At 31.3% G+C, this 18621-nt stretch overlaps 3 protein-coding genes across 3 annotated transcripts; 1 reads left to right on the forward strand and 2 right to left on the reverse strand.

The window, feature by feature from the left end:
• On the forward strand, positions 726-2197 carry LOC109344617 (AAA-ATPase At2g46620-like). Its single transcript, XM_019583375.1, has one exon. The coding sequence runs from the start codon at positions 812-814 to the stop codon at positions 2195-2197; it is 1386 nt and encodes a 461-aa protein (XP_019438920.1). The 5' UTR covers positions 726-811.
• LOC109345731 (ras-related protein RABA3-like) lies at positions 5217-7266 on the reverse strand. Its single transcript, XM_019584911.1, has 2 exons — positions 6762-7266; positions 5217-5703 (listed from the first exon to the last, which is right to left on the reverse strand). The coding sequence occupies exons 1-2, from the start codon at positions 7016-7018 to the stop codon at positions 5253-5255; spliced, it is 708 nt and encodes a 235-aa protein (XP_019440456.1). The 5' UTR covers positions 7019-7266; the 3' UTR covers positions 5217-5252.
• On the reverse strand, positions 9970-17559 carry LOC109345732 (CDPK-related kinase 3-like). The gene is made up of 11 exons (XM_019584912.1): positions 16908-17559; positions 14843-14973; positions 14372-14413; positions 13983-14091; positions 13764-13842; positions 13364-13660; positions 12385-12494; positions 11505-11612; positions 11247-11309; positions 10767-10934; positions 9970-10374 (listed from the first exon to the last, which is right to left on the reverse strand). Exons 1-11 carry the CDS (start codon positions 17442-17444, stop codon positions 10240-10242), a joined length of 1779 nt encoding a protein of 592 aa, XP_019440457.1. The 5' UTR covers positions 17445-17559; the 3' UTR covers positions 9970-10239.

Consider the following 18621-nt stretch of genomic DNA (forward strand, 5'->3'; position numbering starts at 1 on the left):
ATAAGAAATTGACCATTGCATAAAGATAATGTTTAATTAAAAGCAACAAAAAAATCTTGCCCATTCATTTTTAATATTCATTGTTAATGTTATTTTTTAATATTCTAATACTTTAGCATATTTATATTATATTTGTTGTATTTGGTATACTTTACATTATAGTTTTTGTGTGTTTATGATAATTTTAGTTTAATGTAAGAGATGTGATTAATTAATATGTTGGTGGTTGTTAATTAGGATTATATGGTTTTTTGTAAAAATTAAATAATGTGAAGGAAAAAATAGTTAGTGAAAATTACACCATGGTGGAAATCACACCGTATTTTACCTTTATATATAGTATAGATATATAACAATATTTTTGTGTTTATCACTTTTAGTACTTATTTTCTTTTTCTCAATCAACTTTATATTTTGATGATGGTTTCATCCAAATATCGTCATTGCTTAACTTGTATTATTGCGTTACTACTCTCGTAAATCTGAATACAACGAATTTCTTGTTACCTGAGTAATTTAATAATATAATTATACATATACCAATTTCACATCTTGATAAAGTTTAAGAGATAATTATAAAATAAAAATATTGCATTGATCCTACTTGCAAAAAACAAGTTCAGGTAATTTATACATTTTTCTATTAATTTATAAAAGTGATCAAAATACAATACAAATATAAAATATATAGGTGGAAAGTGCAAACAATGAATCAAACTTCAATAAAAGAGTACCTCTACTTTACCCTCCACTCTGCAACTCAAAAAAATCACTTCAAATTTTAATCTCCAAAAAAGCTATTATCCTCAACATGCTTCTCTACAATCTCATATTTCTCATAATCCTCATTCTCTTCCTCTTTCTTCTTCGCATATTGCTTTTCAAAACCGGATTAATCTACACGGTTAATAAGCTATGGAGAATAACACAGGATTGGTGCCACGTGTACCAGTTTCTCACAATCCCAGAACTCCAAAACGAAACGTTTCATCACAATCCTCTTTACACAAAAATCTCTCTCTATTTACACTCTCTCTCTTCTATCGAAGACTCTGATTTCACCAACCTTGTTAACGGGAAGAACGAAAACGACATCGTTTTAACCCTAAACCCTAATCAGATTATCCAAGATAATTTTCTCGGAGCCACGGTTTTCTGGTTCAACGATTCAAAGCTTAGAACGTTTGTTTTGAAGATCAGAAAAGTAGATAAGAGAAGAATTCTCCGTCCTTATCTTCACTACATTCTCACGGTTTCAGATGAGATTGAAGAACAAGGAAAACGCGATTTGCGGTTGTTTATGATCGACGATGGAGATCGAAATCAACGGTGGAGATCTGTTCCGTTCACTCATCCATCAACGTTTGAAACAATGGCGATAGAAACCGATCTCAAGAACAAGATTAAATCCGATCTCACATCATTCCTGAAAGCGAAACAACACTATCATCGCTTAGGCCGTGTTTGGAAACGGAGTTTTCTGTTGTACGGTCCCTCCGGTACCGGAAAATCAAGCTTCGTAGCCGCCATGGCGAATTTCCTCAAATACGACGTTTACGACACCGATCTCTTCCGAATTCAAACCGATTCAAATCTCAAATCGCTTCTCCTTCAAACAAAACCGAAATCGATTATCGTAATCGAAGACCTAGACCAGTTTCTTCACGAGAATGAGAAAACAGCAACGAAAACATCGTTGAGTTGTTCAGGTTTATTGAATTTCATGGACGGAATTCTAAGTTGTGAAGAGAGAGTAATGGTTTTCACAATGCGAACAAAGGAAAATATTGACCCGAATTTTCTTCGACCGGGTCGGGTCGATATCCATATTAATTTTCCTCTTTGTGATTTTTCAACGTTTAAAACAATGGCGAATAACTACCTTGGTGTGAAAGAGCATAAATTATTTGTTAAAGTGAAAGAGATTTTTGAAAAAGGAACGAGTTTGAGTCACGCTGAGATAAGCGAGTTGATGATCGTGAATCGGAACTCACCGAGTCGAGCTATTAAATCAATAATCAGTGTGTTGGAAATGGACGGTGATGGGAGAAGGAGGAGCGGATTGATCGGACGGCAGGGAGAGAATGATGAGTATGATGATGGTGATGAGGGTTTAAGGAAATTGTATCGTGTTATAAGTTTGAAGAATAGTAGAGGAGGATCTTCTTCCGCCAATAACTCAGGCCCTCTTAGATGAGGGATTCACTTTATAGGAGTAGAAGGAAATGTTTTGTTGCAAATCGTGTCCTATATCTATAAAAATATGTAAGGTAAACTAAAATAAATTGTTAATTTATTATCTATCCGAACCACCCATCATGGTATAATTTGTGGTTTTCCCTATTTTGCCCTTACTATTTTCTAATTTTTACTAAAAAAACCATGTATAGCCCAATGTTCATCTCCAACCAATATATGTTCCATATTATTTGGTTAAATATTTCTTCTTACATTATAACTATCAGTTTTGAATACACAATTCGAATAAATTCAACCGTAGATTACAAATATTTAACATAAAATATTATACTTGACATTTATGACATACAAACTATACATTATAAATGATATGAAAGCAGGTTGACAGACACGCATGTTAACACGCTAGTTATTATAAATTTAATATATATATACCGATAGTGTAACTGTTTTTATTATTATTATTATGTAATTGTTTTTACACTATCATTATATTATTTATCATTTATATGTTAGTTATTGTTGACTGCTGTTAAATAAAAATAATCTAAATCAATGATGAATTGTCAATACAAATTTTTTAACCCTAACGATACACAGATATTAAACCCTATTATTATCTATGTTTTATGATTTATTGTCTGATGTGAGGTATGATTAAGGATAAGAGATAACATATATTTGTTTATATATGTGGTATTTATTTGTTGGTTGGTTACGGGAACAAGGTAAAATTTGTAAATTTTGGGGCAAGCCTTTTATATAAATAGATCAAATTAGCTAGGCATTTTTTATACAACAACATCCTTTTAAATAACGTTATTGTATATGATTAATACAACAACGATAATATATAACAATGTTTGTTGGAGGAAACATTGTCGCATGTATGACATACAACAACACTCATATACGAGCTGCTGAAACCTGTTATATTCTACTATGCTCAAATAGACATCACTTGAAAGCACTGTTATATATCTAATATGCGCGATGTTGAATTGCAACTCTAGTATAGTGACGGAAAATCTCTATAACAAATATACACAGAATACATGTATTAGAACTACATGCTCATCACCTGAAGTTCCAAGTTCGTAGAAATGTCTTATTTTGCTTTCGAAAATAAGCATGTCTTCATGTTACTGCGAATTCGTTTTTCTCGTGTTCAAATCAATCAACAGATTCAAAGATCCCCTCAACAAATAATAAAACATAATTGATTCATAGATTAATGTAAATATAATTTAGTTAAGATTTAGGAATAAATATATCTTCATGTGATTAAGAATAAGTTTGGCCATGCAAAGACTAATAAACTTATAGAAAACATAATTGAATCATAAATCTCATCATCAATCAATAAATTTGCATCATAAATTCACTCATCAATCATCATAATAAGGTAATAGAGCCCCTCATCAATAGTCAATATAATTAAATAATAATTCTTCCTAATAAAAAAACAAGGTCATACAAATGAAATTTACATATTAACTTCTTAATTCTATTATATTAGTTTAAGCCTTATATACAATATTCATATTAATTATTAAATTAAAATAAATAAATTATGGAACGTTTTTTACAAAGTAAGAAAAGCAATTCAACATATATTATATAATTATATAAATTATTCATATTAATTATTAAATAACAAAAAAAATTATGGAACATTTTTTACAAAGTTATAAAAGTATTCAACATATATTATATAACGTAGATTTATTATATTTTATATATATATATATATATAAAAGAACATGTGAAATCTTAGATTTCAATATTTATTCAATATATTAAAATATAAATCATGATAGGTGAAACTTTGAGGCAGAGACTTGTTCTAAATAAAAAAATAAACAAAAATTGTATACTTATTAAGATGACATAGTTATCGAAGGAGCAACCACAAAGTGAGTAACATGTTAGTGCTCTACATGATCATCCTAAATGTAAAAAGAATTTATTAAAATAATCAAATTGAAAATATAGATTTCTTGAAAAGAACGAGAGATTAGAAAAAATATTATACATGTAGCGATGATTATATAATATCTAATTAATTAATTTATTCTCATAAATTCTTTTACTGAGTTTAATATTTCAATGACATTAGTATTACCTATGATTTGCGGAAAAGTCTTCATATTTTGCTTACTTCCATCTCCTTTCTTTTTTCACCCTTTCTCTTCTTCCATCTACTCTAAAGGCTAAGTTTTATGGTTTAAGACTAAAATCTACAACTAATTTTTTTTGTTATTATTCTCTTATACTAACTTCAATCTTCATTAATTTTTATTAAAGATAAAATACTTTGCTCTAAATAATTTATTAATCTTTCATAACAATTGTAAAATTTTAAATCTTATCACAAATAAAATATTGCAATCATTCATATCATAACAATATGATAATAATAAAAATATTAATTTATACTATTTTTTAAATTTAAGAGAATAATATAAGGTAATAAACATAGATAATAATGATAGAATAAAATAATATATTTACAAATACTATCTTGCAAAATCAGATAATATTTTGAATATATAACTGAAACTGATAATAATCATAACAATAAGAATATAATAACAATAAAATTATATTATCCATTCTTATCTTAACATTTCTTTATCTTCAAAATTAAATCAAGTATATTATTGTACTTAATTTATCATAAAATAAAAAATAAATTTCTTTATTCTTTAATAGATAAATCATAATACTAAATAAAAGTATTAAATTAGAAACCATAATTTTTTTGGTATGTTACATTCTTCCTTAAAGATACTTGCTCTCTTTGATGTCTATTTGGTGATAAGGAGAGAATAAGATATGGAGTATGATAGGACATGAGTTAAATGAATTCTTATCATCTTTATTGTTTGATGTGGTAGTGGATTAAACCTCCTTTCTTCAGTTTAGGAGTTTTAACTTTTAAGACACATTTTTATAAGCAATAATTCATTTCTATAAAAAAAAAATTAAGCATAAATCAGAAGAAATATAAAATAAATTAATGCAAAAACACATTGAATAACAATATAATATTAACATGAGCATGAGGATAATTTCTTCATTTGACTAATCTCCAATTCAGGACCTGAAATGATATCTATTTTTGACCCTTTAAGAGTAGCATCACCATTAGGTTTTCTATAACCATAAGATTCCAATGATTTCTTAGACACAACCCTATTAATCTCTTGTAACAATGTGATAAAAGCACTCTCAACATTTTCACCACTAAGAGCTGAAGTTTCAGAAAAGAAGAGATTTTGATCTTGTGCAAATTCTAATGCATCTTCAGTAGTTACAATTCTCTTATCAACAAGATCACCTTTGTTACCAATTAACATTATCACAATGGAACTATCTGCATGTGTTCTTAGTTCCTCAACCCACCTTGCTACATGATCAAACGATTGTCGTTTTGTTATGTCATATACAAGCATTGCACCTAATGCACCTCTATAGTATGCACTTGTTACAGCCCTGTACCTAATGTAAATAATATAATATAATGTCAAATTATGATAATTATTTATGTGCACCCAAAAAAATACAAACATTCATCCATGCATTTCTTACCAAAATGTTTATTTTTTAATACGTATTTCTATTGTTTTTATCGGCACCTTTTTAAATAAGGAATTAATTTCTTTTGAGGTGTGTGACTGCCCTCCCAACAAATTCGGTCACAGAAATCGAACTCTCAACCTCAGGGATCCAGTAGGATCTTATACCACTAGACCAATGTCTTGTTAGTGATTGTGATGGTAGTTAATATGTATTTCTCTTAACCATTACGACAATCCCAGTAAGCAAATTTGAATTCTTTATATCCTAACTATAGGGGAAAACAAATCTGAATATAATTTTGTGATGGTTTATATGATTTAGCATAGCCAAGTATTTATTTTGTATATACTTCCAATTACTATTTAAATTGTTACTCATCTAACCACATGAGTCATATTAAACCTACTCAAAAGAGTATTATTTGAATAAACAATCACTCTGTGATACAAGTAATCTTATTCCAATAATTTATGCTAAAAGAATATTCATTATGTTTATTTAAAAATTATATGATAAGTGAGAATTAAGTCTGATTTAAGAGATAATTATATGGATAAAGAAAATTCGATAATGGGCTAGCTTGAATTATGTCATGCTATAACTTAACCAATTATGTCAAATTTTTATAGCACTATTTTTTTGGAATCACATTTACCTTCTAAAGTCAACCCAGTTTGCCCTTTTAAATTCATGGATTCAGGTCACCCATTTTAAGTATGTAAGATCCATCTCATTCTTCTAGAACTAATTTAACTTTTGCACTAAGCTCATGAAAAAGAATATAAAATATCATCAAAAAGAAAATAATATATCCATACACCTAAAGTCAACATCATATGCTTAGTAATGCTAATATGATATAGTAGGATTTTAAATTAAAATTGACATCACATTATAAAATGTAATAATGAAAGATTTATAAGAAGATATATCAAAACTCATTTATCAAATGTGAGAGATAGAATAAGGAAATGAACCTTTCTTGGCCAGCAGTATCCCAGATCTGAGCTTTGATGACTTTGTCATTAATCGTGACGGTCTTAGTTTGGAACTCAACTCCAATTGTCGACTTTGAGTCAAAGTAGAACTCATTCTTTACAAACCTTGATAGTATTTGGGTTTTTCCCACTGCAGAGTCCCCTAAAACCACTACCTTAAACACATAATCTATCCTATCATGCACAATATTCTCATGCACCCTCTCTACCTCAACACCATTCATTTCTTGGTTCATTTTCTTCCCAAGTGGTTGAAAACAAATAACCTCACTAAGGAAGTGTTTTTTCCACTCCAAACTATAGGCTCTAATTATATAAAACCTTGGTCTTGGTATTCCTAAGAAGAAGATACAATTGATCTAACTTATAAGTATTGATTGTGGAGGTAAGTAAGGGAAATAAAGGAACATGGAAAAGGTGGAAAAAAGTGGAGCCAGACAAGACCAATGTTAAATCACTAGTGGCAAAAGAAATGGGCAATGGAAAATGGAACAGTTTATGTCTCAACTTTAATGCTTTACCAAATTAAGTGTCCCACACCAAATATAATAATTTTTATGGGAATGGAGTATCTCCTGGTATAAGGAGATAAGTTATCTCCTCCTGCCAGTGAAATCATGACACTTGTCATGTTTCATCATTTTATATAAAAATATTTTTAAAAATAAACCAAATAGCACACATGTCATATTTTTACTGGCGAAAAGAGATAAATTATCTCCTGATATAAGGAGATACATTATTCTCAATTTTTATATGGCATTATCCTTGGCCTTTGTCCATTATTGCCTTCTGCTACTGAGATACAACAAGAGGTAGTTGCATGATATTCAATTCTCTACTAGCCAAAAATTAAAATTATCGGTATAATATTCATGCAATGTCAGTATTTTTATATAATTATTATATTATCTTTATCATTTGTATTACTTATATTTAAAAGTAAATAATAATTAAATATGAATGATGTAATAACGTAACAAACTTTTACAATATTAATACATACATATTTTTCTAATAATTGATCATATTTTTTAAAGGTTGTGATGATTTTCCTCTGGTTAAAGAGATTGAAAGTTGTGATTTATTTAAGGGTTGAAGAGATAATGATCATTTGTCCTTTATAGCATCTCATTCTTCGTCCCGGACCAATCGTATGTTACGACATAAATAAAAGAAATTTTTTAAAGACAAAATTTAATATTTTGATTGGCTCAGGACAGAGAATATCACACTGTTCGAGACAGATGATCTCTGTTCGCGGTTGGGTTGTCTAATTCAAATATCTTCAATCTTAATTTCTGGACCAATCATTGCATAGGTGCCCGTTTCTTTCTTAAGCTTTTCTTTAATCATTTTGTTAAACGTACGTTTTAATTTTTCTTTTTATTATTCATATCTATGAAATGATCGTCTAAGGTGGTGCAATTATTTAAGGGTTTCTTCAAGACCATGTTTGCATCATTGAATCAAATCTGAAACAGCACATGCACTAGTGCCTAGGCTTTAATAATTATTTTATAATTTGGATATAATGTTGTATGAGTTTGCTTAGTTGTTTTTGTTGGAGTTTGAGAAATGTATTTATGATGTTAGAATTAAAAATTGATCTAAATTTCACTAAAATAGATTGTTTTTAGCTTAAATCAGATTAGCAATACTTATTTATGGAATTATGGCTACAGCTATAGGCATTGTAGCCGACACAATTATGTCTATAGTTGCATGTCATGATCATCGATCATGGTTATGAAATATATAATCTTGATTTTACCTGAAATCGCAATGAGTTACCTTTGATTCAAGATGAAAGTGTATTTTTTGGTCTCTAATATAATGTTTAGGTTTTATTAAGAGGAGTGACTCAATATATATTTAAATCAATTCCAAAACAATAAATCCAATAATGTAAAAATTATTTTTCAAACAAAGCCAAGGTTTTATTCATTTTTTTAAATTTACTAGAGTGGTACATAAAGTTTTCATCTCACATGACCCTTTTTATATTTATATTGCGTAATGATTAAATATACAGATTAAAATAATTGCATGTTCTCATTATCATCTTAGAAAGTTCTAACTTAAATATGTGTCTCGGTTTCGAGTTCATGTAAATGCATGTTAAATACTAAATATTTATATTTGGTCGGAAATTTTTTGTCATCCTTAATGATCCTACTTGATTCTAACAATATTATCGTATTAGAGGATATATATGGTTTTTAAAAAAATCTCAGCGATAAATTAAAATAGCAGCATTAACTTTTATCTATACTTTAACGACTAAAATGAATGAAGCCTTAACATTCAGATTTTCTCAATATAATTTTTTTATACTGTTAATAAATATGCATTATCACATGTTCAGTATCACATTAACTATTTTTTTTATCTTGAAGTTTATGTTACTTGCTTTACAAGGCATGTGTGTATCACTACTATAAAATGCTTATTGCTTGTATCAATGAAAATTATATCCAAATTCTTCAAATCAATTCTACATCTTTCTCCTCTTTCATAATAGGGTTTACCTGCCAAAATGGAACACAAAACACCAATTTGGAAAGTGTGAAGAAATTATGCACCTTCTATAGTTAGAATAGGTAATGTTGTGAGCACATGATTGGAAGGTACTTCGATTTAATTGCTAATCAGACTTGAAAATAGTTCTAGTTAATAGTTTTAACCAAATAAAGGAGTTAAACCACTTTGAACATAGAAAATTCCAATTCGACCGTGCTAAACTCAATTAAACTAGAAAGTGAACCGGTCGGTTCACTTAAAATTTAAATAAAAAAACAGAACATTATTCTTATATTTTATTTACTTCAGCCCAAAAAAATGAAGATGTTACTTCAATATAATTATCAACTATCATTAAAATTTTGCATTTATAAATAAATATATATGAGATTACTCTGTCCGATCCGACAATTTAACTATTTAAACTACTTAAATCAGATTTGAGAACATTGAGAATATGTAAGTTTGGGCCCCTATCAAACTGGAACAAAATGATCAAGGATCTATTTGAGGATACTTTTAAGTACCTAAACTCATCCATCTATCAAATGGGTTATAAGTTATAACCATCCCAATTGGTCCAACCTATTTTGCCCACTCTAGTTTCAATCTTGATCCTAGTCACAAGGGAAATTTTATAACTAGTATAAAAGTTCAACCTATATTGGTACAAATTGCTTTAATTTTGATTCTAGTCCTTTCCTGCATTCACAAAACAATGAATAAGCACAAGCTCAAAACCTTATAACATATCATTTGAAAAATAGGGTGAGAGGGAAGATTTTTAACATAAAATTGACTCAACATTCCCCCATTAGCTTTTTGCTAACACATTCATTTATAATGTTCTTCTGTTCTCACCCTGAAACAAAAAAAATCCTTAAAAACCTATAAATCTTTTATCTCCCACCTCTATATACCAAAGGGCCTAAAACTAACGGTGTCTTGAGTTTGAACTTCTGAGAGTAACACCATGCAAAAATTTTGTATATCCAAGTAAATTAAGCTTTCCATCATTTCGGATCCAATCTTTGAGAATTGAATAAGCTGAAGGACCAAGATTCAACTCCTGCAGCCATAAAATAGAAAAACATAGACAAGTATAGCAATTAAGTCCCTGTCAAACCTGAAAAATGGAGGCATGTATTATGAGTGTATTTGATAGCATATATGGTAGTAGCGATGATCGATAAATAAGCTCGTATTTGATAAGCTAGTGGGAATAACGATAATTTTCGTTTTCACCCTCCCCTTCTTAAAAATGACAACATTTTATCTCTAATCTCCTTATTTTAATGTTGATAAAATGGGTTGTGCATTGATAGTGGAAATTCACAAGCATGCCCTATTATGCATTTAGGCTACTTCATGAGTTAGTAGTTTATCATCTTTTGACTTGTAGCTTATGAGCTAGTTGGGCAAAATAGAATCTATATTGGAAAGGAAACTAAAATCACTTACTCTTGCTAATTCTTCGATCGATATGACACGGTTGCCTTCTCGCTCAAAATGTTCAAATGCAGTGTTCGCAATATCTTCCCATCTATCAAGTGCCTCCAATTGATATGTGCTAGTTGCAGCTGCACAAAATTCTTCAAAATCCATCTTTCTATAGGCAAGTGGTTCCATCTATAAAATTATCCAATCAAGAAAATGAATATCACTAGGTTTTAAACCACAAGCCGAAGAACTATTTCCATGTCACTACTTCAAAAAATAATTATGCATTTAGCAGTCTGATTCTTAACGCCTAGCTCCAAATAGGATGTTATAAACAACATTGCAAATGGAAATATTTTCCCCAGAAATTTTCTTCACAGATAGCAATTAAGTGCCATGCTTGGGTCAAGTTTCCGAAAAATGCACAGGTAGGAAATAAGCACAAAATAAATAAATGCAATTACATCGCATTTACCGAAGTTATATAAGAATAATGCTCACCATGTGTACGATGTCAAGAACCCTAGACTCCCTCATAGCATCAGTTGCATTTTGTGCAAGAGCCTGCAAAGAGAACAACCTTTCAAAACACAGAAGACATACATTTATACCGATATGAACCAGGGGAAATTATACAGAAAAAAGCTAGTTGTGTTGATGAAATGACCATCCTCTCTCTCACAAACACAGCATACAAAAAGAAAAATCCAACTCAACCATAACAAGACTGGTAGGACTAAAAGGGAAGCAGCATATAACCATTTTGAAATTTTCAAGGGAGACATATCCATCTCTACTTGGTTCCAATAATCTGAATTGTGCTTCAAGATACACCAACTCATTCTCTGTCAATGCTTTTGAAAGGGCCTGGATAAAAATGAAAAGGATGGGTCAGAATCCCAATGCATGAAAAAATTGTGCAATAAAGAATCCTCTAATTTCAGTATTGATCAAAGGAATATATGAAGTTTTCGGTGAAAAAAGAATAATATCTTAGAAATCAATGTCAAACCACAATCATAGAACACAACTGGTTTTTCCATAACATGAAGCATATTAAAGCAGTATAGACACCGGAATTTCCAGCGATAATATTGATTAATAGAGCAGATAGTCAAAACAAAATAAGGATGTAATGTTTATTGAGAAACGATGGTCAACTAATTGTATAGAAAACTTGATTAAAATATACAGTAAGCATGCATGTATATATATTCAGTAAAGACATCATCAACAACAAAAACCAAGCCTTGATCCCAAAAGGTGGGGTCGGCTACATGAACTGAACAATGTCATGTTTAGTGCAGACATGTCCAAGAATATAGGAAGAGCAAAACCAAAGAAAAAACTACAGGGGTGTTTGGTATCTAGTTTGTTTTCGTTAATAGTAACAACAAGGTGCACCTTTTTCATTATGTTTCCTGGTTTCATAATTTGATGAAGGAAGTGTCGAAAACAAGAAAATGTTGATTAAGTGGGTCAATTACATGGATCAAACGGCATCATTTTGTTCTATCATAAATCAAGTCTTCAGAGTTCAGAAAGGCCATTTGGATCTAATGTTTTATTTATACAAACTAAGTTCCCCCTAAAGTTCAAATCAGCATAAACATATTCAAGGAAATGTAATAAAAAATACCTTCATTGCTGCGCGTTTGAATGGCGTTGCATGAAGATAAGACTTCACTAATTTATAAATTATTATATCCAAAGGGATAGGGTGGTTGTCGTCCCTCAACCAAGGATGAGCTGCAGTTACACAAGTGCACATTAATTAGTTATAAAATTCAATTTGCAAATATAGAACCATGTGAGTTAACACTTTGACTGTCTACCATAAACACCAATGCAACATGGTAGAAATACAAGAAAGACAATGAATGTTTTTTCACAATACTGGTATTTTTTCTCCATCCAGTTGGACCAGGATAGTGGGGGTTGAAATTCCACAACCAACAATATGGATGTACTATTCAATTTATAATAAAAATGTCAATATGCTATTTCTTTTTCAAAGAAGTGCATCAACCCGTCTAAACTTTATGCCTTTCGCAAATGATCACCATGAACTATTTTTTTCTTCTCCATTAGTCCTTAAACAACAATTATTAGTGAAACTGGTCCCTCTATTAAGTCACCATTATAGCACTAACAGTGAACCAATCCAACCATTCATTTTTGTAAGAATAACCACAGTTAGATCATATATATATCCAAGTAGAGAATAGATAAGAAGCATGACTATTAGTTAATTGTTACTTGATAGTAGGTAAAAAATTGTGTTTCGGAGTTAGTGGGCAAGTGCTAATATTGAACAAAAATATTAAGATAACAGTGGAGATTCATATAAAATAAATAACTGGATTTGCATATCCTTAGTAACATAACGGGGCAGTGGGACCAATTTCAAAGATGGTTGTCATTTAATAGCTAATTGGGAATGAAAAATAGTTCAAGGTGTCTGTTTGCAGAAGTCATAAAGTTTGGCGGATGTTAGTGCACTTTTCCATTTCTTTTCTATATGTGTTCGCCACAAATAAGAATCTTGTGAAGATTAAAAAATGAATATTATACAAGATCTAGAACCTGCCATAGTCTAAACTGATATGACATTTTACCTAGAGCTTGGGCAGCAGACATTCTTTTCCTGTAGTCCTTGTTTAGGAGTCTTTTTACGAAGTCCTTAGCCTCTGGAGATAGAGACGGCCAAGGTAAATCATCAAAGTTAGGATCAGCTCTGAGCACAGAACGAAAAATTCCAGATTCTGTTCGTGCCCAGAAAGGTCGACTTCCACATAGTAAGATGTAGGTAATAACACCAATACTCCATATATCTGCTTCCACACTATATGACCTATGAAGGACCTCAGGTGCAACATAATATGCACTTCCAACAATGTCATTCAATCGTTCATCTGTATATCAACACACGAGAAGGAAAAATTAAGAGGGTTGGCTTTAAGGAAAAGAGATCATTTTGTAAGGAAAATGAAAATTAAGAACCTTTCTAATTATTACCTGGTCTAATGAAGTCAGATAGACCAAAATCAATAAGCTTCATATCAGCGTCTTCACTTCTTGAAGTGAAGAGGAAATTCTGTAAAACCGAACATGGATAAATTATCAGCAATGCTCCTTACATTCTTATCCTTATATAAGTAAGCATAGCAGAAGTTAAAAAGAGAACTACATGTTCACATTACAAATTATTATAGGAAAGAAGTGTAATGCACAAACCTCGGGCTTTAAGTCACGGTGCACAACACCTTGAAGATGACAAAAGGCAACCACACTGAGAATCTGAAAAACTATAACCTTGGCATCCTCCTCTGTATACCTTCCTCCCCTACAATATAAGAGAATATTTTTAAAATTCAAAGATTGTATCAAGTTGAAAATCACAAAAAACATATATAGAATAAAATAAAAAGGCGACTGAGTGCAAGAGGCTCTAGTCATTGTGACGTTTGGAGAGGAACAAATGTACACATCCTAACCCCCGTAACAAGCTGTTTGCACAACTAAAACCTGTAACCATAGGTCACAAGCCAGCAGCCTTAACATTTCCCCCAAGGTTCACCCTCTTAGAGAATCACAAATCACAAGTACAACAAAGAAAAACTAACCTTGACAAAATCCGGTCAAGTAGCTCCCCGCCATCACACAATCTGATAAGAAATTAAAATCGCATAAAGGTTACTATATGATGATGCCACATTAGAAGATCAAGGTCCCCACAAATTTAATTATAACTCAGCATAATGCATCCTCCTTCAAATCATATGTTGAGTACAAACTTCAAAGCACTTTATCATGTATTACAATAGTGTGGTTCAACTCGGTAAACATTCTAAGAATGAAAAGGAATGAAATAAAATAAGAAATAAAAACTGAGAAAGTGGAAATTGATTGCACAGACTGACAGAAAAGCAATCAGTATAAGATTACCAATGCCCTTTATATGTTTCAATGTGTACGTTTATTAAAATTAAAAATACATACAAATGAAACATTACGATATTCAGTTCTCTAGCAATCCAACACCAAATCCTAATCATAGATGTTAGATGATATTGAAAACAAGATAAAAGACATACTCCATAACTATGTACACATTATTGTCATCCTCACAAGCATCATGAAATCTGACGAGATGTGTATGGCCAGATAGAGATTTTAATATCTTCACCTCTCTACGAACATCTTCAATTGCTATTGCTGTGGTCATCTGCCAAATCAATCTTATTAAGATGCAGTAAAGGGCTGGTTTAAGATATCAACAATTACCGATTAAATAAACACAGTTCCTAAAACTTCACAAATTAAACAAGGTTATAGTAAGTGATATTGCATACACCATAAACTTATTTGGCCCAAGTAGCAAGTGCTTAATTTTGTGAACTCCGAAATATATTTCATAAAGTCAGGGACAGACATGCCTAATTTGATAATGAATAAATGTGGTGCCAGAAATTAACTGAAGGTATTTAATATATAAGTAATTTAGTATTCAGCAAGAAGCATGCAAAGTGCCACCATATGATTCAATTAGTTTGGATGAGATGGTGAAATGCTTAAGATGTTTTTTGTGATTGAAAAGTGTTTCTCAAGCTTAATGGAAAATTTTCCTGCACAACTACAAGGCCTCTGATGTTTTATGGTACTGAAAGTTTGGTAACGAATAGTGAGCAAGAGCGTAAGTTCGATGTTGCAGGGATGTTGTAGTGTTGGACAAACAGACATAAAAACCAATCTAATATGATATAAATGAAGCCATTAGAGAGAAAGAAGGGATATCATCTATTCATAAAAGACGATAGACTATCGATTAAGGTGATTCGTGATATGATATTAGAGTCTTATGACTATGTAGTCTAAAGTTCGACCCTCACCATCTCTATTCTTCTAAACAAAAGTTTAAATTTAAGCACATGGCAATAGATTAGAAGAGAAAACGAGTGTGTCTCACTACTTTCTTTTAGTTACAGAAGTTAAAAAAATTTCAAGTGAAATACAAATTGGTGAGAAATCTAGAGGCTAGGCAGTCACAACTAAATATATTAAAAAGGGGGAAATGAAAAAATATGATGTCTTTTTATTTGACAATAATGCATACTATTTATGGAAAAATGTGCTAGCAGAGTTTTCACCTAGCTTGTACATTAATCTCGCAGCTATAATATTCACGCTCTCGAGCATTCCATAAATCTATTTTCTTTTCAATAAAAAAGTCCACTCCAATCATTATCTTAACTATTAAAGCCAATTATCTTTTGTACCGATGATTTGGAACTTATTCCTTTATCTCATTATGCTATTCGCCGTTATTTATTATGTCACTTGATAAGTTTGGCAAAACACTGATGGAATAACTACAATTCATAATTTATTGATTATTTTATCATTTTCAGGCACAAGTTTCAGTACTCCGATCTAGTAGGAAATTTGTTAACTTCACAAACGACAATTTTCAAATCAGTTCCCAGATCGATCACCACTCAGGAGGGAAATGGCGTTAAATAACTAAATGACAAGCATTATCTCATGCAGCAACAGCCAACCAATGTCATAGATTCCTGGCAATGAATCAAGCAAAGATTGACAAGACACTGACCAACAACAACAATCAAGCCGAGTTGGTCACATGAAGCAAACAACGCCATAACATCCCATCGTAAATCATGCATATCAGCAAACAATTTAACTCTAAATGAACCAGACTGATTGACACTTTAGGAAAACAAAATTCAACCTGAATTGCCCAAATGTAATCATCATAAAGAGTCCAAACCAAATACAATCAATACAAATAGCAAAAACACAAATCAAATAAGATCACGTCTAAATACCCAAATTCCAAGAAAAATATATACCCCTAGTTAAGTACCCGAAAAAGAAAACTCTAATTTCGCTACAAATCTCAAATCCCAGCCAAATTAGTCATTATTACTTCTATTAGGATAAATGCTAGGAACAAATCAGTCCCTATCATATACTACTTTGACCGAAATCCGACATAGTTTTAAATTGCATTCCACAACCGGACAAGTATCAGCCAAATTTACGAGCGAAATCACATTAAACACAGCATTACCACAATCGCTATTTAAAACATCTCATCGACTAAATTGGGTATATAATTTATTGTTTGATTCATTTTACCTTGGCCTTAGAAATGATTTTAACAGCAACAGGTTGATCTTTGAGTTCACCTTTCTTACCCTTAGCATAGCAAGTATGACCAAAATGCCCTCTCCCAACTTCTTTCCCCAATTCATATTTTCCTCCAAAATTCTTCCCATACCCAAACCTCTTATCCAGCACTTCCTCCTCCCCTTCCGCCGCCGCCGAAGCCGCCCGCCCCTCCTCCGGTATAATCCCCTCCTTCTCCACCTTCCTCCCCAGCCTCTTCGCCAACGACGCCTTTATATGCTTCGCCGGAGACGGCGGCGGAAACATCCGCCGGAAAAACCTCATCGGCGTCGTACCCCTCGCCGGCGACGGCGACACACCCTCCCCGTGAGGGTACGGACTCGGCCATGGACTCGCTTGAGATGACGATGACCTCGCCGGCGTGTTCCTCACCGACTGGTAACCGTTACCACCGCTAGCTGCCGGAAAAGGTGACCGGGAACCGGAAGGTCCGGTGGCAGTTTCGGTTTCGCGATTCGGGTTGGTTTTGCCGTAACACTGACCCATGTGGTGTGAACCGGACCGAACCGGAACCGGTTCGAACCAGAGAAACTAAAATTGAAATGAAAAAACAAAGATCTAGTGTTGTAAGAGTTTTTATTTTTTTTTGAGAGAGTAACAGAGAAAAAGTGTGAAGACAAAGAAAGAGTGAGTGAGAGTAACACAAAAACGAAGCAAAATCTTCACGGTCCAGATTTTATACCAGTTATGACGCGTGATTGTAACCGTTGGATTTGGGAGATGGGTCCTACATATTATTTCTCCATGTATTTCGTTTTGTCTTTTCTTACATTTCTTGACTTTTTTTTACCTTTTTTTTTACTCTAACTCGGTATATTTTGGTCATTTTAATTAATTAAATAGATAAATTCAGGGTCAAAATTAAGTTCTTACTTGAATTAATCAAATTGGGTAAATTTGGTATACAATAGTTGATGAAATACCTAAAATATATACATTATATAAATAAGACAGTAATGTAATAAGATTTTTTATAAAATAATGTAATCAGATATAATGTTATTCATTAACTACACATTAATTCTTATGCACTGTCATTTTGATATAGTATTATATTTTTATTGTGTTTCATTTACAGGTAGGAAAATGGTGAGGAAATAATAAATTTTTTGAAAAAAGATGGCATTGGTATATAATTGTGTAAGATTTTATTAAATTTTTAAATTGATTAAAAGGTTGACTCCTAAATACTAAAATAATAATTTGAAGAGAAAATATAAATTTTTAAATGATGGATAAGTTAAACTTAAAACTTTATAATTTTCAAAATAAACCAATTCCAATTTTACCTTCTTAATAATAAGCCAAACTCGTGCTAAAATTGTTTTTATATGATTCAAATATAATTTTTTTTGCTTTTTTTTATATTACCAATAATATTTTCTTAAAGATATATTCTTTTCCTTAACTCATATAGCCATGGATTTCTTTTATATTTATATTTAGTGCACTGAATTTTTTTATATTTTTCAAGGTAACATTTTCTCTACCAACCAGATGTTGATATAAGTGGTACATGTTTGATTCTTCTTAAGCGAGGTATCAGATTCAAGTCTTGTAGATGAAAAAATATTAGCTGGAAGAGTTAGCATCATGTACTTATGGATGTTCCCGGCTTGGACATGATTGCTTCAAGTGCGAGAAAACATATGAGAAATCAAAA

This window comes from Lupinus angustifolius, chromosome LG04 (assembly GCF_001865875.1).
Source record: "Lupinus angustifolius cultivar Tanjil chromosome LG04, LupAngTanjil_v1.0, whole genome shotgun sequence".
Taxonomy (NCBI): Eukaryota; Viridiplantae; Streptophyta; class Magnoliopsida; order Fabales; family Fabaceae; genus Lupinus; species Lupinus angustifolius.